The following is a 23,205-nucleotide window of genomic DNA, read 5'->3' as shown; positions in this document are numbered from 1 at the left end:
ACACTCATGTAGAAATTTAATTAAAAGAGAAAAACATTATTAGAAATTTTTAAAAAATGGGTGAAAAACCAAGCTTAATATTTTTTAAATCTTCGTCAACATTTTTTTTTTTTTTTTTTTTTTTTTGCCTGATTTTAAAATGACGTAGAAATTGCCAAGTACTATATTTTTTTTTTTATTTACTTCAATGAGGAATGCCAAAATATTCTCAGTAAACGTTTTATGATCATATAAGGAAATATATGTATCTATGCAAAAGTGTGTGTAACTTCGTTATTTTTTGTGATAAACTTTTATTTATTTATTACATAAATTTTCAAGTCAGTCAGTTCATGTAAAAGCACAAGAGCAAAATATTTTGAAATAAATGCCAACAGTGTTTTTGCCAAAAATTGATTATACTTATACATTTAGTATTAATTGCAAATCATCCTGCTATTCAGTTATGAATAAACTTATCTTTAATCAGTTTCTACCTGAATTAATAAATGTTTAGTTCTTCTACTTCGAGTTCGGTAGACTGTCTCAAAATTTCGTATCACAAAGGTTTATCAAGGACAATATGTATAGAATTCATTAAGTTACATAGAACTCTATCATTCTGAAACACAGATCATGAACTTAACTGTTCATAGGACACTGGGCCAGTTTTCTCCTCGAAGAAAACTTAAGAATGTTATTGTCGTGACGTATTTCATTTGTCTGACAATAAGATCAAGTCTATGAATTTTATTGTGGCGAAGCGCACAGCATTGCGTCTATCAGTAGCATGAGTCTTGAGTACTCACAGATGATAGTACGACATATAGATTGTTGCCCCAGTTCCATCCCGATGGGTTCAGCTTTGAATCTCGGAGAAGGTATGGAATACTAAAGAGCCGAAAGTCCTCTCTGCAAGAGAGGTTGGATATTGGTGTTTTGATGGTAGGAAAAGAGGTAGGATACTCTTGAACCGATTCCTGGGTCCCGATACTCTATCAAAACTAGGGGAAAACTGCGGAGTTAGTGCGATGGGAATATGCCTGTACGATTAATGGTTTTATTCTGGTAACTCGCTCACTTGTATCCGTTCCTCTTGATTTAGGAACTTAATTCATTCAGTTCCAGTTAGGGATACAAATATAATATTTACATTAGCTAGATTTTATGGTTAAGTGTTACAAAATAGACAAAAGATCCAATATTTTATATAGTCCCAGAATATTTCTGTTTTATTGCAGTTGAGTACGCAGTCAACTCCGATTAACTGGGATAATAACAGAGAAAATCTTCGCTGTTCATCCCTACAGCAGTTAAAAACCCAGATGAAGGAGAAATAATGCATGTTAAAATTTTTAAAAAAAATACAGTTAGCAATTTAGATGCATTTTGAGCAGTTTAATCTGAAGAATAAATTCATTTAGTTGCATTAATTAAATCAGCATTCAAAGTTCTCTCTTTCTCTACACTTGATTGAGAAATTTATTTTTAATGGATGATTTAACAATGCTTATGTATTGCGAATTATGTGCAGTTTGCATTACATACTGTTACACATAAAAACAACTCTGTTGTCACTGCACTTAAGCCACGCATTTTTTTTCCTGTTTGCATTTTCTCTGGAAGTTCTGTTTTACACATAATTTTTTCGTCATCCCGCAATAAACAAATTTAACGTTTTTTTACACACAGAGCCTAATAAACCGTAACCTGATTAATAAACCTTCGAATAATCGAGAGATGACTGTAAATGCATCTGGCACTTTGTGAATGATAAAAATATGATATAAATAATAATTATAAAAAGTTCAAGGATTCGAGAATAGAACAGCAGAGTGTTTGTTTACAAATTCAGAGATTTTGGCTTTTGTTTTGCGATAAAAATTATGTACCATTATTAATATCATGTAAAAAATTTCTTTAAAAGTAAAGGGGGAAAATAGTGGAGTTCTTACAATTAATAATTATTGATTATTGATTTTAATAATTAATAATTCAATCCCATATAAAGTTTTCAGTAGTTGAATCAACGTAGAAGTATTTTAGCACGCATCTGAAAAGAACAGTTCCATTAAATATTTTCATTACTGAGCTTTCAGTATCACTGATTTATTTTTCGACTGTTTGAAAAGAAAGGAGGAATCATCATGAATATTAATTTTCATTCTCTAATCCAATTTAGATCTTGGCCGAGTTTCAAGATCTAGATCTCGCCTTTCATTTCTAAATTTAGCAAAAGGACTAGTTCACATTTTAAACAGTTGGTCAGTAGGTGCGGGTATAATGTATTTCATCAAGTCCAAAAGCGACAGATGGTCATGAATCCTAAACCCTGAGCGTAGGTTTGAAAAGCAATGTAACCCCTTTTTCGAACAGCATGTTTACTACCGATTTCTAGATTTCTAGTTCTTGAAAAAGCATAATAAACTGTAATAGTAGTTTCATTTCGTATGCAATTTACACGTTTTCATTCATTGAATTATTGTTTTGTAAATATGTAATTCTTTCTTCGCAAATTTGCCGCTTCGACCAACAGTCACAGAATTATTTGGAAGAAAATCAGCCATATATTTTAAACTAGGTTTCTTCACTTGGCAACTGAAATTTAAAAAAAGATAAAAATACAGTACTATTATACAGAAACAACCTTCTTCAAAGCATATTTCTGACTTCAATTCCTTTTGTACAATGAGAAAAATTTGGCAAAAATTATTAGATTTCATTTTGCATTTTAAGATAATTTACATAGCACATTAATAATAAATTGAATATATCCGGTCTGATGTTGTTTGTGATTTTCGTTTCCTTAAGGATAAGGGAAGATTTATTTCTGTAGTACAACAAACCCCTAAACGTTTTAGCTTATTAATTACATGATTTCGTCTGCTCTATTTGGGTCACATTTTTATAATTTATGGAGAAATCACATTATTATGAGCTTAGGTTTTCTTTCTTTCAGCGTTATTCTAAATTTAATTTCAAAGAATAACTCTTCTTTATCATACCTTTCCTCTCATGCGATCTGTGCGTTTTTTCCTATACATCTAGATGAAGCCTATTGACGAAGCAATTTCTTCCTAAATGGAATTACTGAAGAAATTATAATTTCTAAGGTAAGATTTATGATTAGTCTTTTAAATTTTCATTTCCCTCTAGTTTCTTTTTGGTCTAAAAATTTATTATCAACGTAAGAAATTTAGCTTGATTCAGCCAATGCATCATTGCTTATGTTTCGAATGAATGAAAATTATTTTATGTACTGCGTTGATATTTTTTATAGAACTATATATTTTCCATACATTAGATTGGAAAACACTAAATAATTCCTTTTGAGCTACATTACAAATGTAATCCTGTAATCATCCGATGCAAATTCATCGAGATTATATTATACTAAAAACGAAATGCCGGCCTGTTGCCCCCGCTATTTCGCGATTTTATCTTCTTTTTGTTTAGGATAGAATATATTTTAGACACATAGCATTGCGTTGTTTTGCAGTTTTTATCGCTGCAAGTGCTCTACGTTTGTCTAGCGTCCCTATAAAGGTCTGGACTTAAACTCGTGGCTTCATGGCCGACAGAAACACAGTTCATCTGTATTACTAAAACCAGTGACCGGTTCTTTTATAATTTCCAATTTGAATTTTCTGTATTAGGTTTCCCTTGGTGAAATGCTGTTAAGCTGTGATTTCTAAAGTGATGTTTCTTACGAAATTAAATCTCTGCTATTATATAAACTACGCTGTAATTTAACACGTTTTCTTGATGCTATTACCTAAAATAGGTATATTTAACATGAAATAATAGTGGAAATGTTATTTAAATCTTTTTTATAGTCTAAAAATATGCAATATTTGTTTCTGATTTTGGGAATCATAAATTCCCCACTAAAAAACACTTCCCGAAATGTTGCTTTGAATTAAAATAAAGTTACATCTGATACGTTATAGGCAATATCTCTTCTGAAATGACTTTTAATAAAAGATAAAATCATTTTGCTAAATTGCCCTCACCGTTGACAAGCTTGCTTAATTTACGAATGTCAATAGCTGAACGTTCACATTAATAAACGTTCACATCAATAAAAACTCTTGAAATTTATAAATGACATTGAAATATTATAAGTATTTAACGAGGAAGAAAGAAAGAGCTGAAAATATCTCCTACTTGAGAAATAAATTAAAAGAAATTTGGAAAGAAATATATTATTGGAACTGCAAGAAATATTGAAAAATGCAGATATAATTATATTATATATATGGTAGTATTTATTCAAGAAAGAATCGCTAACTAAAGGCCCGGCACTAAAAAAGATCAAGATCAGGAAGTTGTTTACAACAGGAAGATGGTACCAGACTGCTAATGAAGAGTTGCTGACTAAATTTGAGGTCATCTACTTTCTTTGTTATTGCACGAAGCTTTAGACTTTTGGTTCATTAAATAACAGAAGTTATACATTATTTTACCGTTATGTAACTTCTGAAATTTGCCACATTACAACTATAATTTTCTGCTTTTATATTGCTATTTTCATAGCAGTTGTTTACTAGAAATTTCGATAAATTGGTCAAAGAATGAACACAAGATTAATTATCATTTGGATCATATGAGAATTCATATATTTAGGTATCCTATATAATTGTGGTCCTTATACGCGATCCCGCCACACGCAGTTCTGAGATAATATTGGTGAATCATTTAAATTTAAAGCAACGTGTATTTTAGATTTTTTGTGTTTTTTTATATTCATACTAATTTCTTATTTGAAGCTTTTGACTTTATTTACTGCAATAGTAACAGGATTTTAAGTCAAAGCATGAAGCATCTAAAAATTGAATGCCACTATAAATTGTCATATAAGATGCTTTATTTATTTCACCTTATGATTAAAAATATTTTCCTACTTCAGAATCAAAATTTCAATCTGAATTAAGAATGAGAACTGTTTATTAAATAAATAAAACTATAATTTGTTCTTAACTTCAAAAAATTTGGTGTTTCAATAAATTTTAGAAAGGCACTCTATAAAAATAGGCAGCTCTGTTTGCCTTGCCCTTGAAGTGACAGACTGCCTTCTTTGGCATCGCTTTTTTTACAGCCGTTGAAATATGATTTGTCTGCAAACATACCAAATGCTAATAGGAAGTTATTAATATTATGATTCGAAATCAAGTTGTCTTCTTAGCAGACGTAAACACTAGCTCTGCACCTTTAAAGTGGGCAACTGGATTTAGGTAAGCGAAGTCGAATATCGCGGAACACTATTTTTGTAATGTGTATATGTAAGCTACTAAGTTCAAAAATATTAAAAGTGCAGAAATAAGCTAGAAGCATTAAAGAAGAACAATAATACCGTAAAGTTTCTTTTTGTTCGAGGTTAAATGGGTAGTTTGGAAAAGAACGTATTGGTACTCTGGCCAAACTGGCAACAATGGCTGAAGTTGGTCATTACTCCATTACAGTGGAAAAAGGAGTGGGCTATGGTGATCCTTGATAGTTGGAATCGTGGCTTTCTTAAACTTCACAGAAATAGTTATAGTGCCTATAGATTAAATAGTTTTTTTCATCGGTGTTATGTCGGATGAAAAATAACCATTTTAGAACTAATTTTAAATTTACACTATACTTTACAAATTACAGAAGTTTCAAAAGCTACTTCATCAGATTCGGACTGCCCCCTTTCTGAAATGTGTGGATTGATGGAGGTATGCAGAATAATGAACATTTATTAGTAAACAGTAACTCAAATGAGATGCAGAGAAATATATTTGGAATTAATTTGTAAGTTATAAAGGCCACAGAAATTATATGACCTTATTAACTGCAAGGTGCATTCTTAATATATAAAACCGCCGATAATATTTAATATTTACGCCTTCCTTTGAGATACTTTTTCCTTTCTTGTAACTTATTTAATAACATTTGAATTTCTTTCTTGCATTTATTTAACTTCGGTTATTTTGCTTTTATTAGTTTGGAATATAAGGTTAGTATTTGAAACTAACCATTAATTTGTAATTTTAGTATTTATTATAATTTCTCCTTTCCGTTTTCTCTATAGAATGCAAAACAGTCAGATAGCATTTAAAATGAAGTTTTGGGATTGCAAGACAGAGCAGCTTCTTTCTGCTTTGCGGGCACGTTACATTACTTTTGCCAGCTCTGATAACTTGTATTTATTCTGCTTTGCGTTATTGTTGCTAGCATTTTTCTGATACCCTAATTAGAAATTCTGAGCTAGTTTTGATTTAAATTTAATTTTGTAATCTTTGACTACCTGCGTACTTTTTCAATTGAAATTTACTGTTCCTTTAGTTGAGTTGTTAGCCCAAAAACATGCCCTGATATTCTAATTTCTGTTTAATAAAAAATTACGAAAACCTTTTTATGGTTTTTAGTTAGACAAAGCAATACTTTGCTTCTTGTCTGACAGGGTTAATATTTCCTGATCAGGCACAACTCTAAGAATTTATAGTATACGGAAATTTCTTTTATGTTTTTGATTCTATAGATCATTATAACTTATATCATTGTAATTTGCGAATAGTAAAGATGCTTCGTTTTGTTATCTTTCGTATACGCGTAAAAATGAACTCCAGAAATTTGTTAATATCGTTTAAGTTTACTTTATGCCTAACTTTATGTTTTTACATTTGTGTAAACTTGTCGTATTTGTACCAAGTTCAAGCTTACATATTTTTATAACTGAGATTTATTCGTCTTTTCGAGCTTCGGTAATAAATTGTGCAGCACTTAAAGAAAATTAATGTTAAAAGTTTTATCAAAATGCAATCTCCGCAGAGGTTCCTCTGCCATCGCTCCTTTTCTGTTTTTTTAATAAAAGATTAGTTTGCCAAATAAAAACTATTTCCTTCTAGCGCTATTTCAAAGGAACTGATTTTCGAGTCTAAGATTTCCGTTCCTCGAAAAATGCAATCGTTTCGTAAATTTTCGATACAGAAAAAGGTTTCCAATCAGCACCTTCCATGAGCACTGCTGACGAGCGAATGAGATATGACTGAAGAGTAACTTCGTATAGGCTTTACTTTGAAATCTGAATACTAAATCTAAAATGTCATAAAATATTTTATGAGCTCGTTTATTAAGTATGTATACAAAGAAAGCTACCGGACATTAAAATAGACATTAAAATGTTTCACATGGCACAAGGTTATTTCGAATCGCCAGGTAAATGAAGAAGATAAACCAAACTCTTAAAAGAATCTTGAAAGCAAAAGAAGAGAAAAATTTAAAAAAACGATGATACTATCTTGAAGTGATTCAAAGACTATGGAGAAGATTTATGATGCTCGAGTAAATACTGAAAACAGGCTCATCGCAGTGCTACGGCCTGTTGCATATCCATAAACAGTGTGTCCTTGTTACTGAATTGTTGGCCAAAAAAATTATTCTAGTGGCTCCAAGTTCCCCTCTTGTTTGTTGATCCCAAATCAATCACGATCCCAACCTGATCGATATCGTAGTAATTTTTTTCTTTTCTTTAGTACGAAAGGCCATCAGTGTCAGTTGTAAACAACACCAAAAGGCTATGATGAAACATTTGGTAGTAACCACATTAGTAGACTTTCAATACTGCTACAAAAAAATGGGAGCTGTGTCTTGAATAGTGCGTTCACATCATCTCCTTTTACCAGGAAACCTGCTAATGTGGATTTTTAAATGTGCAAATTCAAATCTTATAAGCAACCGTTTCGTTATTTTTCTGCCTTATTTCTCATGATACTTGCTGTGAGGAAGCACAGCATTAACATTTACTTTTATATCAATTTACATACTGAAAATACTTTTCAGTAAAGGAACTGTATTTAAAAATCTGTAAGAAACTGTCTTACCTGTAGACTGAAACTGTGTAGAAGAAATAGTTTTGCATTTGTGTTGAGAACAACTTTTCTTGCCAACGTCACCATTCACAAGAGCTTTCTTGGAGACAGAAACGGGAGTAGAAGCTGCTGGTTGATGTTGGCCGTTTTGGGAAGGTGAGAGGATGAGCTTGATATTAGCACGGGAAGGTTTTCTTCGTCGACCCAAAGAGCCTTTGTTAACGAGCTCCAATCGTTCTTTTTGAAAACTGTTGTCCAAGGGGGCCTGAAACACAGTCAGTAAAGCTTAAATGGAAAAAAATTGGATTGTGACATTTTCACCAAATCAAGTAGCTACCCCAATATTTGAGTTTTGAAATTTAAAAAAAGCATTACAATTCCAATACAGAGTATTTTGAAGCTCAACATTCATTGTTAAAGAGTGTGCTCAATAAAAACCAGCAAATCATACGTATGCAATCATATTAAATTTATATTAAATTATTCCTATATTTTATTTTCTTACGCAGTGATTTTTTCCGCCCCATGTAGTGGCGCAAGGCTAATAGCTATGGAATAAAGCGGCCGGGCATTAAAAATATATTCTTGAAATTATGCTTGAAAATAATAATCATTATGAAAAAGATTTCAGGTTAGGAAGCAATTAAATGTACTGGCCTCAATTCTGTGTTCGTTTCATTTTTGTGTCAAATCATTTTTGAATAAAAGGATATGCTGCCCCGAAATGTTTTCATTATGCAGTACTTTTAAAGAAGTAACATAGAAGATATAAATAATATAGTGACTATTAAAAATAATTCATCACTTAATTAGAATTTCAAAAGATATGTTGTTTGTAAAGGTTTTGTCATTTTGTTGACTTTTAGGTAGCGTAAGTGCGAAGAAAGTGATGTAAATAAAGCTAAAATGATAAATAAAAAAGTTGATCATATTATTAAGAAATCTGAACACTAATATCATAAACTGAGAAAAGACTGAAAAGTAAATGTATGGCAACATTTGACGCACTCTCATGAATTCTAAAGACATGCTACTGTTAAAAATTTTGTGATTGTTAAGTCACTGACCTGTCAATCAGAAATACTATAAAAACTATAATACGATCGATGCGATAACTCAAATCAAAGCAAGAGAATAGGCGTGTACATGAGCAAATAAAATTATCATTTTCTGTTTTTTGGGAGAATGGAATAATAAAAATTAGTGTGTATCATTAACGTTGAGTCATAAAATTCACAAATTAAATTTCATTTACAAATGAACAGTTTACGTAAAGCTATGACGGGTGGTCATATGCTGGCCGCATCACATTTTTTAAACCTAAGTTTATTCATTTTATCTTTAGATATTGTTCGATTCTATGCAGAATTCAGAGTAAATATGCTTTGTTATTAATGATAATGTAATGAATGATTAACTAATAAGTGTAAATTGTAATAGCTGTCATATACTCGTCATAATAGAACAAGTAAATGAAATAATAATCTAAAATATTTAAAATAATTCCAGTTTGCAGCCTTCTAATGGAATGCTACTGGATTGGATGGTTATACTTTCCAAAAGTTAAGCACGCAATAGAAATGAGCGGTTTTCGAAAGTGGATTTCAATTTATGTGGCTGAAAAATCACTGCGGATGCAGGCGGTACGTATCTTACAGGCAGTCACAGTTGATTGTCCGAACTTATACTAATCAGGCAATTGCTGAAGACGCCAGCATTCTGAAGGATTTGAGGAGGTTCATTTAAATTCTGACATGAAGTGTTTATAATTTTGATAGAATAATTTTTTATGATAATCGTGTTTTTATGACTAAAAGAAGACGAATGGCAAATAGTGAACTCTGGGGTGCATCCGAACATATTGAAGCAGCACGGTTAATTAAACAAGTCGATCTGTTGTTGATCATTTGGTAAGTTCTCGAATGTGGAAACAATGCCAGAAATACCAAACAGCTATCCGGAGACCTGTGCCCAGCCGACCAAAGGTTACCAACCCTTTTAAAAAACGGCATATTGCTATAGTAGCCAAGTGGACGACGGACCTCCACAACTGTTACATCCATGGTTGCAACGTCATTTTATGAGACAAAATTTGCTATCACGCTGCTCCGAAGGCTTCACATGAAAAGACTGCATGCTCGAGTATCACACGTTTGTGTTCCTTAACCGTCCAATCCAGAAAGGCAAGATGTCTTCAGCATTTCAGTTGGACTGTCTAAGATTGGTGCAAAGTTCCCGTTCTTGAACGAATTAAGATTGAGTTATACATTAGCTGAAATTTCACTGAGAAATCGCATCCAGCTGCTCTTCTTTAGAGACGGTTCTGTGACTGCCGCGCGGTGTCGGGAAGAAGTCCTACATCCCATGATCAGATTCTAAGCTGAAGCAGCTGGTTCTGATTTTCTCCTTACGGTTGGATAATACCAATCGCCATTGAACCAGTATCACACCTAGAATGTAAGTACTATTTTGTATGGAGAGGCCGCTGTATTCCTCGGCCTTAATTTTGTTGAGTCTTTGGGATGCTCTCGGATGTGCTGTCTTTGCACGTTTACCTGATCTAGCCATCTCAGACAATTGGAAATTGCATTGTTGGAGGAATGGCCATTGCTAGCTCCTATGATGGTTTGTCACGTTACTGAAAGCATATACGTAATCGATGTTAAGTTTGTATGATGGTCCGGGGTGGTCACATACCATGTTAATACCATGCACTTTATGAGTTAACTTTTTTAGCTTTAAACATCAGTTGTTAATTGCCAAATGTAACATTATCATATGGATTTAAGGAAATTAAATATTGTTTTCATCTTTGTAGATAATGGGTTTTTGCTTTTTTTTTTTTTTTTTTTTTTTTTTTTTTCATGCATAAACCAGTTTGTTACCTTCATGTTCAGTCTGACTTTATGATAATTTTATTTTTTCTATTTTACTTAAACGTCGCTTTTGGAAACCAGTATGGATTCCGACAAACTGCACGAATTCTATCTAATTAAGGAGAATAATTCTTTTGTGAAGGATTTCTTAAAGAAAACTGACTTTTATTCACGTTTCACTAGGCGAAAACCACGAAAACTCTTATTTAGCCAGACCATTCACTCTGAGCACTCGCGTAAAATACCAATCATGGGTACTTTACCACTCAGGCGATTTATGAGCGAAATGTCCTTCGAACTCAGTGAAACAATTTATCAGTTCAGAGATGTGCATAAAATCAAATACAGTTACATTATTTAAATTATGAATAAATCTTTTCTTTCAAAACTTGTCTAGATAATCTAGAAATTAGCGTAAATATATATAAACGTGAAAAACCTCTCATGTTTGAAATATCTAAGATTTCATTTATTTTTTTTAAATTCAAGGCATCTGATAGATATCAAATAATGCTCGAGATATTTTAAGTGCAAACTTTGCAACTATTGAGAACTTGACGCTGTTTCGGAAACAATAAAAGATAAAAAAAAATATTCGAATGAACTGGAATTTATATGCTATTCATTTCAAAAGATTTATGAGTAGATATTTACTAAATGAAATACTCTACTCACCTCGCATACCACGAGATCCATCATTTTCTACCAAATCCTAAATAAAGAAAATAATTTACATGTAAAATGCATTTTTAAAAAGTATACAATTATCATTTCCAACATTCTGACAACCATAACACAATTTATTTGCAAATAGAAAATGAAATTTTATCTGTTTCAAAATTAGAAATATTACCGAATGCTACGTATATATAAATCGCGGGTGAACCGCTGATTTATTATTACTACCCACATTTTGTATAAAAATTAATCACGATTAATATTCACAAAATTTAACTCAATCAAACATTCATGGGTTAACCAGTGTAGGAATGAAAAGATAAGATAGGAGGCAATAATGCATAACTACACTAATAATAATAATAAAACTGCACTTCCGTTGTTGTGTACTTGTCGCAAAATAAAGGCTTCTAAAAACGGGGATAAAGAAATATTTAGATCGTAAAATTATAAAATGCGTTTAATGAATAAGCGATACAGTATTAAAATACTGTTAATCAAACAGCACATGCTACACTGCATGCGTACTTCAAAATTTACGTACCTTTACAGTAGTCATATTAAAAGTAAATTACACATTACATGCAAGATTACTGAAAATGCTAAGGCAACCAAGAGCCGATAATTCTTAGGGCTTTAACGTCTTACATAATCTTCATGCGGCGTGATATTTTTACTTTTACTCAAAAAGGAAATTCAGAGAGTTAAAAAGAAGAAAGAAAGAAATTCGGAAAGGAATCTGATTTTAACATCGCACCAAATGATTTATTAATTTCGTTTTGCTATTGCTGAACATCGAGGTTGTTTGGATTCAATCACCGCTAACACATTTTTTTTCTTTTTAATTTTATTATTAAGCATCACTTTTTTCTCACTTGCGCCATATAAAATTCAAGAACAAAATCACAAAATATTTAAAAATAGCATATCATTAGAATTCCCGATACAGTGAAAGGTTTGCCATACGTTTTTATACGTTATATTATTTCTTTGAAAACTAGCTACCTAAAAGTTATCGCAAGAAAGAAAACGTCAATGATTTCTATAAGTGCAGCTAGTGTCATTTCATAAAAATATTTAATATTTCTAAATTAGACATCTCATTATTTAAATACATTTTTATTTCAATCAATCAGATTTAAAATTAGAAAAATTACTTTTAAGAATACGTTTATTGCTTTTCAGTCATTTCGTTTACTACTCAGTAAAAGGAAGATTAAATCTGAAAATTAAATATCTTACTTTAATTTTTACTGAATGGCAACACGCTGATTCGTAAAACGTCTTTACTGAATGGCAACAGGCTGACTTGTGCAGATAATAAGTATTCAGTTTGAAACAGGGACAACACATTGCTTTCAAATAACCAAATTTCCAGATTAAAATTGAAAGACTGACCTTAAAATTTTGCCGAATATCAGCAGACTGGAGTACTGGATATAAAAATATTTTATTTCGAACAGTGCTGCCACTTCTGGCTTTCAAATATCTGAGAAGGAAAAAAAATCGTAATTTGTACAAGATATGAAGTAAACCAAAAATAAATTTGAAATTTAAAATTTGAGCTTCAAGATGCCCGTGTTCAAATGGAGGACTACATGTTCTAAAAATTCAACTGCTCTAAGTGCCGTCATTTGTCCTTAGTGTGAGGAACATACAAAATTTTATTTAATTTTTTTAATAGTACATCACGATAACATTTAGTGGCAACAGGTTTTAAAGTAATTCGGAAACAAAAGTGATAGCGACAAAAAGTGGATTTCGAGACCAACAGTCCGTCTAGTGCTAAAAGAAGAAATTGTTCCTGTGTATCATTATTATTTTTTATTATTAATTTCCGTAACTATTTTATAAAATAACCCACTGAAAAAAAGACCATTTGTCTTTATTCAAATATTAATCACAGTTCTTGTAGATCAGCGCTTAAAAATAAATGTTTCCCCATAAATAATATATTTCTTTTACAAAACAATATACATATAAGAAGTAATGTTAGGATTTGTTTCAGGTAAATAAAAATTAATGAAAGGAAATCATGTTTTAATGAGACGGATGTGGTTTTTTTGCTCCGTATCTAATTAAATTTTGATACAATATTAGACACTGTTGTCGTAAATAATCTTCAGGGTTTCTCAAAGTTGAGCAATATTCGGATTTAATCAGCTCTAAGCTGTAAAAGGGATTTCACGTAAGTATGTAGTGCTGAACAGCAGAACAACATTGAATTCAGAAATAGGGGGAAATTCAATGTTGGCTGCGATCCATAATTCAGTCAAAATTTTTGTGAAAACTCAAGTTTTAATCTTAACTTATTCGATAGCTCAACAAGTTCTCTTGGGCTTTATATAGAAGGTCATTTACCCTCATTAATATGAATCAAAAATGGTTTTTGAATCCGAGATAACGTTTTGAACTCAAAACTTGCTGTAAAGTATTTGCAAAACTGTTCTGAAATTTTCACGTGATCTATAATTATATCTGTAATTTAAGTTTTATAGTCATTTTTTTTCAATTGTAAAACTGTCGAAAGTCAAACGACTAGGCACTATATTAGATTCTTATTTCACCTTAGATTTGTCTTTTTTTAGCTCTAACATGACAGATTATTTCCTAAAATTTGAAGATTTTACACCATTCTTATAAAATTATTTTAGGCCTAACAAGGTAATGAGCCGTCATCTTCTCGTGACATTTTCAATAGGCCCATAAAGAAAAATCATAAAAAAGGACATTTCGTAGATATTTTCGCGGACATTCTGTAAAAATACGGATAAAATCATGAAGATAAGTCCATGAGCTAAATGGAATAACATTTATCACGATTTCTTCTGCAACAGATATTTTATAAATTGGTCAGAGAACTTGATAATGGCTAGAAATCTTATTTTAGTAAATATTTATTTTAGTTAGTCCAGACATCATTACATAAAGCGATGAATTTCACGACGTTCGTGCTGGCATGCACTATCTCAAAAGATATTAGTTTAAAAATAGGAAAAACTCTTGCTTATTTCTGGCGTCACGTTTCAGAATGGATTTTTGTCTTTATATCCAATATACACTATTATTAACTCTCCTGTAAAAATTTCATATTCTTGTAAGAGCGACTTTTGAAACTCTTCCTGAGTACTTAGGTATCCACTTGACATTAATTTTAAATGAAATATTACCACAGCAACATTTTTTTTACTCTGCCATTTAGTAGTTAGGTTTGCTATTTAGTAGAGTTCATTTGAAATATAAGATTTTTACATTGCATATCCTTAATTTCTAGGGTGGGAATAATTTCTAAACGAGTAACTGCTTAAAACTGGTTCAGAATTTGAACTGAAATTTACATACCAATATCAGATTACATTTTCTGTTTAATCGTCTCATTCTTATATTTAAACTTCTCTCTATCATCTGAACCTTTAACGATAGATATTATCAAGTTGCTGGACTTGTAAATTTAAATTGGAACTCAAAAACGCAACTCAACTTGCAAAGTACTTACATCTTATTAGAGATGACACATTTTTACTAATAAAAGTCTGGCATTGGTTAAAAAATTAAATTAACTAATTACTAATTAAATTAATTAATTATTAACTAAAAATTAAATTAATCACTTAAATTTATAAATTAAACTTTTATATTTTAATTTTTATTTTTATATTTAGTGAAATTTAATGACAACAGCAATAAATCCCCCCACACTTACAGTACGGTCAGACTGGCTTTGGGAATACAGAAACATAGAGCTTATTACGATTCTCAAATGATAAAGAATATTCATAATTATAATTTAGGTTTTTTTCACTTTGGATACAGATGACAGAAAAACAAACAGTGAACGGAAGTACGCAAAATCAGGCCAATTCCGTAGCTGGTCTTTTTGGCATTCGCTGCAGTCTCTGTTTATCCTAGATTCTGCTGGTTAGTGATTCCAAAATTTTACTGTCCATGAATTCAGCCTATTTATGCGGCCATGTTAGCGCAGTACATATTTGCAGTCCTATGTAAGACGTGTTTTACTAGTTACTTCAATGTTATAAACACTTTTCTTTTGAAAAATATTAATAAAATACAAATCTGTTTTTAAATAATTCTCTTTTGTTACACTAATAAGCACTACATATTGATGATATGGGAGATAAAGGAAAGATAAAATTCCGCGCGTAATCACAACAGCATCGTTTTGGTACTTTGATTGGATGTTCAGGCTTGCAATTGATTTAAATGTAATAACATATGAAAGAGTTTCTGATGTGTTAAAAAATTACCATGGAAATACCCATTATGCCAAATTGAAAATGGCTGAATGAAGAACTTTTTCAAAATCTCTTCCATCACGGCGATTGCGTGAACAGCAAAAAAGATGACAGGTAGAAACTCGTCAGAAGTTAAATATTAGGTAACAGGTACTTGTTTTCATTTTTTTAGAACTTTTCATCAAAATAGAAAAATCCTCTCAACGAACAATTTACTGACTAATCTTAATGAAGGCCGGAAACTCGTTTGTTCACTTCCGGTAGAACCGACGAACCGTGCACATCCTGCAGCAGCGTGGTACACCACATACTTGACATCCCGCCCCTTAGCTTCCGTATCAAAAATGATTCCTACTCTCCCCCCAGTCACTCCAATGTTCGTTAGTTTTCGAAAAGCCTCTTTTTGTTGAGATCTGATTGAAAAGTCGGCGGCTACAGCGGCGGATTGAGGCCAGATCGGTACGTGATGGAAAAGAATTTGGACCAGATGGACATCTAGCGATCGCAATTACGGCTAGGGGGAAAATTTCGAAATTTCCCCTCCCCCTCGTTGTACGTTATGACTGGCAAGCTACGCTGCTTATTATTTGCAAATATTATTTACCACTGCTTCCTAAATAAAAGTGGCGTCAATTAGCTTTGCAAAGCTAACTTCCTAAGCGAATGTTGAAGTCAATTTTTGTGCAGCGCCATATGTTAATCTGGAACTCTTTGTAAAGCGGCATTTGTTAATTAATTAATTTATGTATTTTCATACCGCATCGCAATTTTATTAATCAATTTTTATTTGGTATGTTATTTATGTAAAGTGTATTCTAGTAAATATGCCTGTATTTCTTGTGCAAGCGATATTTAATTAAATTAAGACCATTGACATTCCGCTAGTACATTCAAAGCAATGATATTTTATTCGCAAATAGTTTTCTTGAATAAACCAAACTTCCTCCCCATTTTTAGCATCAAATGTCAATAAACGAATTGCTATGCTGCATCTTCAACTCTCTACTGCTGCAAATTTCTTCGATTATTCAAAAACACCTTATACTCAAAATCTTTATATAAAAAAGTTTGTGCTGTTTTGCGCGTAACATCTCGCAGTCTTGGCTTTTACTTTAAATATACCTAAGTTATTACTCATATGCATAATTTAATACAGCATAAATTATGAAGACTTGCATGATAGATATCACGGTATGTTGTTTAAGAAATAACAAAAATATGTACAGGCCAGATGTATGAATGGCAGAAACGATTATCATATGTTGATCTCAAGTGATTCTTAGACGTCTGAAACTTCATCGTGTAAATGTGAAAATACGTATCGATATACGAAAATCTCTCAACAAGTTATTGCAAGAAAACAGAGATATCACACTTTTAAATTCCATTCCCCGGGGTAGTTCTCATGCGACATGTCTTTAATTAAATAATTCAGTTCAATTGTTTTAATTTCCCTACTTATACAGTACTAATAATTTGTAGCATCATATAACTTGCAATTTCAGATACGATTTTACATCCGGCCAGTTTACTTCTGGTTTCAGCAGGTCGCCATTGTAGATAATACTACATTTTTTTTTATAATACTGGGTTGTCTTAAGACGCATTTTTTCTACATTCTTCAAGGGGCCTTTATTTATATAAAGAGCAATGATCAGTCAATAGGGTATTGCCCGTTTTGTTCGATAATTTTTTTTGTTTTCTTTTAATGAGTTTCATAACTCGTCATTCACAAAAGAACCTAGGTTTTTCAGCGAAAAACTTAAAAAGATGCTGATTTACGGCCTCATCTGAATTGACTGTTATACCACGAAAGAAATTTTGAAGAGATCGAAACAAGTGAAAGTCTGAGGGCACAAGATCTCGCGTAATCGGGATGGAATGCAATTCCAGTACGATAAATCAGCTCTGAAAGTTTCTGGAAGATGGATTAGTTAAAGTTTCCAGTTGGCGACAGCACACAATCGAAGTAATTTGTTGGCTCAATGGTAGAGCTTGGAAACAAGACAACACACAAGTTTGATCCATGACCAAAATTACTGGAATTTGGATGAAAAGTGTTACCACGCGTAGCATATTCAAAATTTCTCTCGTGGTATATCGTTCAATTCAAAGAGACTGTAAAGCATCTTGTTCAGCTTTTCACCGATAAAGCTAGGTTCTTTTGCGAATGAGGAATTACAAAGCTCATTAAAAGAAAAACTTTCGGGTAGCAAGAAGATAAAACGGAATATATAATATTGGCTATTCATTGTTCTTTATATAAATAAAGAAAATTTGAAAAACATAGAAAAAATGCGTTATGACTTTTCCAGACAACCCAATATTTTTATTCATCAGGCTTCTCCCCTTTTTAATAATAACAGTCCTGGTTATGCTGAAACAAAAATCCAAATATTGTTTCTGCAAATTAGTTTTCCAATATCAGAGCAGTGTGTATTTTATTTTTAACCAGAAATTCTTATTATTAGGCGAACTATAAAATTTATAAATGAAGGTTTCGTCTGTTAATTAATAACAACACTATTTTGTTCTTAATATCAACATGATTTTATTTAACTCAGTTTTATGACTTGGATAAATTCTTGAAATTAATTTTTAATCCCCTCTTTTACAGGATCAGTTTTCTTGATACTTTGACGCATACTTATTTTTGATGAAAATGCAATATTACACAGCAATGTTTTCAAAATTCGATAATAATTAACTTTTATGTAGTATTAAATATTTCTCCCATATCCTTATTTTACAATTAAACTAATAATCCTAGAATTTTTGTTTTTACGTCTTCCACTACAGGGAACAAAGTTATTCAAATGAAGATTTTAAAAGATTTCTAAAACAATTTACTTAATTTAGCACTTTTGCACAATTTTTTCAAATTTTAAACACTGTGCGTTTGCTAATAAAAAAGAAACTATGAATCAAAATATTTAAGTCTTCATTGTTAGCAACCTCGAGATTTAAAGTGATCAGATTTCTAAATTAAAATGAATTAAATATGATAACCATCGGGTAGACAGGAAAACCTTGAAAAACAATGACATCACGCATACAGTGTTGCAATGCCGAGAGGAAGGAATAACTTTCCCTACACTCAGCTAGCAGTGACTTATTGCTATTATTAATACTACTATTATTAATCATTTTGTAGACTGAAAAGTAAAAAATAAAATACTATATAAAATTAATTTTTAGGTTGCTCGGTTTTAATTAAATGCATTACAAAATTTTTAAAAAATTATTTAGCTACCATAATATTTTTTGGTCATATGTGACTAAAAATAAAATCGTCGAGTCTGATATACGAATCTTAATATTAGGATATTAACACAAAATTTTAAGGATTAATAGAATATAGAAACTACGCACTATCTGAGTATTATTTATTTTCAATTTACTTTAAATTTCTCTTTAAGAATTTAGATTTAAAATTTGTCATTGTTATCTCACGATGTTATTTTATAATCACATATGACTAAGAAGATTAAAATAGCTAAATAGTTGCTTCATACTATTAAGTGCATTTAATTGAAAACAGTGCAATTAAAATATTCCGTACATTTTATTTACTTTTGAAGCTGGCTATCTTTTCATCAAAGTTAAAATTTACTGCCAACCAGGAAATAAATTGATATTCATTTCAACCATAATATTAATATATGAGGAATAAGAATGCAAGTTCCTCTTCCTTTGTTCATGAAAAATATCTGCATGTATACTACTCATTGATGCATGTATTCAACATATTTCTAGGAAAAATTTCGACAAGTATTTAGATTTCTTGTGGTATTGACTTTAAAAATCGTGCACAAAATTATTTATGACACTGAAATGCCAGTTCTATCAAAAAGGCGAAACAGAAGGGGAATAAAAAGCGATATGCTGTGTGTATGATGATGTGGTTATACAAGTGCATGCCGTGCACAGAACGCGTATTTAGCGCCAGTTTATGAGGAACCTTTCTCGCGTGTATTCAGCCATTTCGCTACTACTCAAATGGAAAGTTGTATAATTATCCTTTCTGGATTATAAATTTCAATAAATTGTCCCTTCTGATTAACCATGATGAACGAAATTTTAATGAGCATCTAGAATAACGAGAGAGACGTTTCACTTCAAATTACTTCCTAGTATATTGATTTCAATTACCGCATCTGCACGCTTGCTAGTGAAGAGTCGTATATATATACACCATCACAATCATTCCAAAAATATATACCCCACCACAATCAATGCAAAAATTCAAAGGTCGATTCAAGAAGAATTTTAATGTTTATTGCTTAGAAATTAACCACATATAAGTTTTCTCGATCGCAACACCATGGAAGTTTTTATAAGTTGTGAATTTCGCCATCTGAATAATCAAAGCATATAAAGCAGGAAGCTTTTATTTCCATTATCTTCTGTAAGGAAAGGAAAAGGGCAGCTTAGTTTGTTTTACAGCTAGCACAGACAGTTACTTCTCCGTGAGCCAAATTCACATTCTCATAACGTCTGAATATTTGTGAGTGCGGTGTTTATGCGGAGCAGGAAATACGTAAAATCGGGTGATACGGAAATATTAAAGTGAGGCTGATGGCAAGGAACAAAAGATGCACTATTCTCTAGTATCTTATCCTAGGCATTTCTCGATTAAAACTGAGTGGCGATTTCCTACTCAACATTATAGTTGGCAACTCAATGACAAAGAATCCCTGGGTTCACCTCCATCCAACGATTCTCTTACTGTGTTTTAAAGGACAAGGGATACATAAAATGAAGAGTTACTTATTCTGATATTTCATTCCCGCTGACTAAATTAACTGGGTCTTTAAAATTTTTTTAATCTAGTAAATACACTCTTGCTAAAAAATTAAGGAACAAAGGCTGAATTAAGGAACACTGAATGAAACCAAAAATATTTAATAGATATGCGTGAAAATGCTATGCCGACTGGCGTCATCGTCCATAAATATCGCGTTGGTACCTACTGCAGAGAGAAAAGGAAGCACAAGAGAGTGTAGAATTTCGTCCACATAGAAGTCGATTAGGCCATTCATTACTATTCCTGCCCATACAAGTAAGCCCCCTCCTCCTGATGTTCTCAAACTCAGTTCATCAGCAATCTGACTTGCGATGGGGACAAAACAGCACAAACCACAGGTCGTTGGGAGTAGAGTTCACCTTCATACAGTCAACGCAACACAGTTTGTCGGGATATAGGCCATCCTGCAGCAACAGAGAGATACAACGCAATCTATCTTGCTGTTAGTAATCTACGGTGTCTTGCATATAGCAACAGAAAGCGATCGTCCGCCGTTCTAGCAAATGCTCCGGGCCCCAGACTCACGCCTTCTACAGATGTTTTGATCCCTTTTGTAACTATTCCAGAGTGGATCGTCTTGCATCAGCTTGCGACACCCCGGCAGTCTCCAAAGCATTGCATCGTACAAATAGTGTCTTCGTGTCATGGTTTCAGCTTTGGCTATTTCGGATTACATAGAAATATCGCTGCTCGCGAACAGACGCATAGGTAATGCATGCCACGTTTTAAGACATTATAGTGTGACTTCGAGACTGCGTTTTAAGCTGATTTTGGTTCCCTGTTTGCATTCTGTGATGCAACCTGTACCTCACTTGGTTATAGATGCATTGTAGGAGCGTTATTCATTTTTTAGAAAATCTTGTTAGAACTGGAACAAAGCTTAGGCAGACTGACTTCGTTATAGTTGTTTTAATTCACTAATCCATGCGTATAATTAATTAGCTTTGCAGTGTAATTCAAATTATTAACTCTTTTACGAAAAAAAAAAAAAGACATTAAAAATGGATGAGTGAACTACCAAAAAAAATGTGACGATACCGCGGATGATTGTGTATTAAAATATGAATGATTTAAAAAATTATAGTGTTACCAAATATTATAAAATTAAAACTTTGCTATACTTAGCAACACTGGAGGATTTATAAATTGTTTTATTACTAAGACCAAATTGTTTATAATGAGTTCATCTGTACATGTTTATAGGGAAAATATCAATGACATATATTTTCCGTAAGGCCCTGAAGAGGATATATTTTTAATATATCCTCTTCAGGGTTATATATCTATATCCTAATATTGCTAATCCTCTCTATCCATATCCTAATATTACTAAGGAAAGTTATCAGGTTCAATTTTCCGCCTTACTTGCTTTGGGAACATTCAAGAACCTGACTCGGAACAGGGAGCTTACTAAAGCTATGTTCAATAAATGTGGGAAGTAGACAAGATACGCAGGAAGGGTATATGAAACCCTTTATTTTTCACTCTTTACAACGATTTCCGGACTTCGGAATACAGAGAACAACCACTTGTGGTCTGAACGTAAGAATATAAAAATATTAACTAAACTCTAACTTAAATTTGGAATAATAAACAAGGGCCTCCGTGAAGATTGGCCGTATATTAACAGGAAGCCGTATGTAGTACAGAGAACTGTTAACACTACAATACGTTTGAGATTATCAAGAGGATTAAACCTCTGGCCTGGAAGGCAACCAGCAACCGAGTAAAACTGCTAAGGTAAGCGGCCTGCTTCGACTAACTCCTTCCTCTCTCTCGCTTGGCAAAAAGCCACAACTTAAGTACTTGGCGTTCGCCAGACAAATTTTGCATAAATAAGTTAAAGCTTTTAATTCTGGCCGGAAGTAGAAAATAAGAAGTGATAGTAAAGATTTAAAATAAAATAAACGTTAGTAAAACTTAAGATCCTTACATACTTCCCGCCAGAGTTAATTAGTTTGAAACTGAGGTCTAAAACGACCTTGTTGAAAACTTTTAGCTCTAGAATCTAACGCGAGGCCAATCTTTTACAAACATTCCTCACTAGAAACTAGAAATTCAAAAAAAAAAATTGTTTTTACATTATCAGCTCCATGGACAATTACTTTTCATCTGTACTGCATCTAAACAGGAGCTTTTAGTTGAAATCTGGTTCCTTCCAGAGATCTGGAAGGAAAACTAGTTTAATGAAATGTTACACAATCAAATGGCAAGTAACATGAATATTTATATTTCTCCTAACATTCTTATTTCATTCATGACTTTATTTAATTATCTCTCCCCGTGCTCTCTGACATGTGTTGTAAAAGAAAACACCAAACACGAATGTGTTTATGTACAAGTGTTCAACACTACCGTCTACAATCAAAACACTAACGTGTTAAAAATTCAACATAACAAGACCTCATAACACACCTTATCTTCATCTCTAAACCCTGAGGTACTATTCTGAAAGTGGCTAACTCTGAAGTGTAGCGTCAGAGAGCCTAACTACATTCATTCAACCTTTAACACATATTCACAATAATTTGGCTCTTTTTACAGTCACACGAATAAGTTTAAAATTTTTGGCATTACTTTCACTTTTACCATATCACAGTATTTCATAACATTTAAAATAACAGTTCACATTGTATATAAGGACATATTAACATGCCGTTAATTTTACGCAATTTAAAACATACATTAGTAGTACATTGTTAACTTCTATTCTTTTCCAAGCAAGTGCCAATTCTTCTACATTGAAATACTACATTTCAAAAGTCTTTCAG

At 32.1% G+C, this 23,205-nt stretch overlaps 1 protein-coding gene across 3 annotated transcripts in view; it reads right to left on the bottom strand.

Moving 5' to 3' along the window:
• LOC118192931 (uncharacterized) overlaps positions 1-23,205 on the bottom strand; it is a 125,515-nt gene that overhangs the window by 65,417 nt on the left and 36,893 nt on the right. For 2 of the 3 annotated variants that reach the window (XM_085817369.1, XM_085817372.1), the window contains exons 2-3: positions 11,372-11,408; positions 7,833-8,085 (exon numbers count right to left, since the gene is read on the bottom strand). In XM_085817369.1, coding sequence (XP_085673495.1) covers positions 7,833-8,085; positions 11,372-11,395 — 277 coding nt within the window. In that variant the 5' untranslated portion in view covers positions 11,396-11,408. Of the gene's footprint in view, positions 1-7,832; positions 8,086-11,371; positions 11,409-12,772; positions 12,864-23,205 lie in introns of all 3 variants that reach the window. The other variant, XM_085817371.1, reaches the window with a different exon arrangement.

Source organism: Stegodyphus dumicola, chromosome 5 (genome assembly GCF_044657685.1).
Source record: "Stegodyphus dumicola isolate Sdum_Otavi_A_Nest chromosome 5, ASM4465768v1".
Taxonomy (NCBI): Eukaryota; Metazoa; Arthropoda; class Arachnida; order Araneae; family Eresidae; genus Stegodyphus; species Stegodyphus dumicola.
This window is presented reverse-complemented; position numbering and strand designations above follow the sequence as displayed.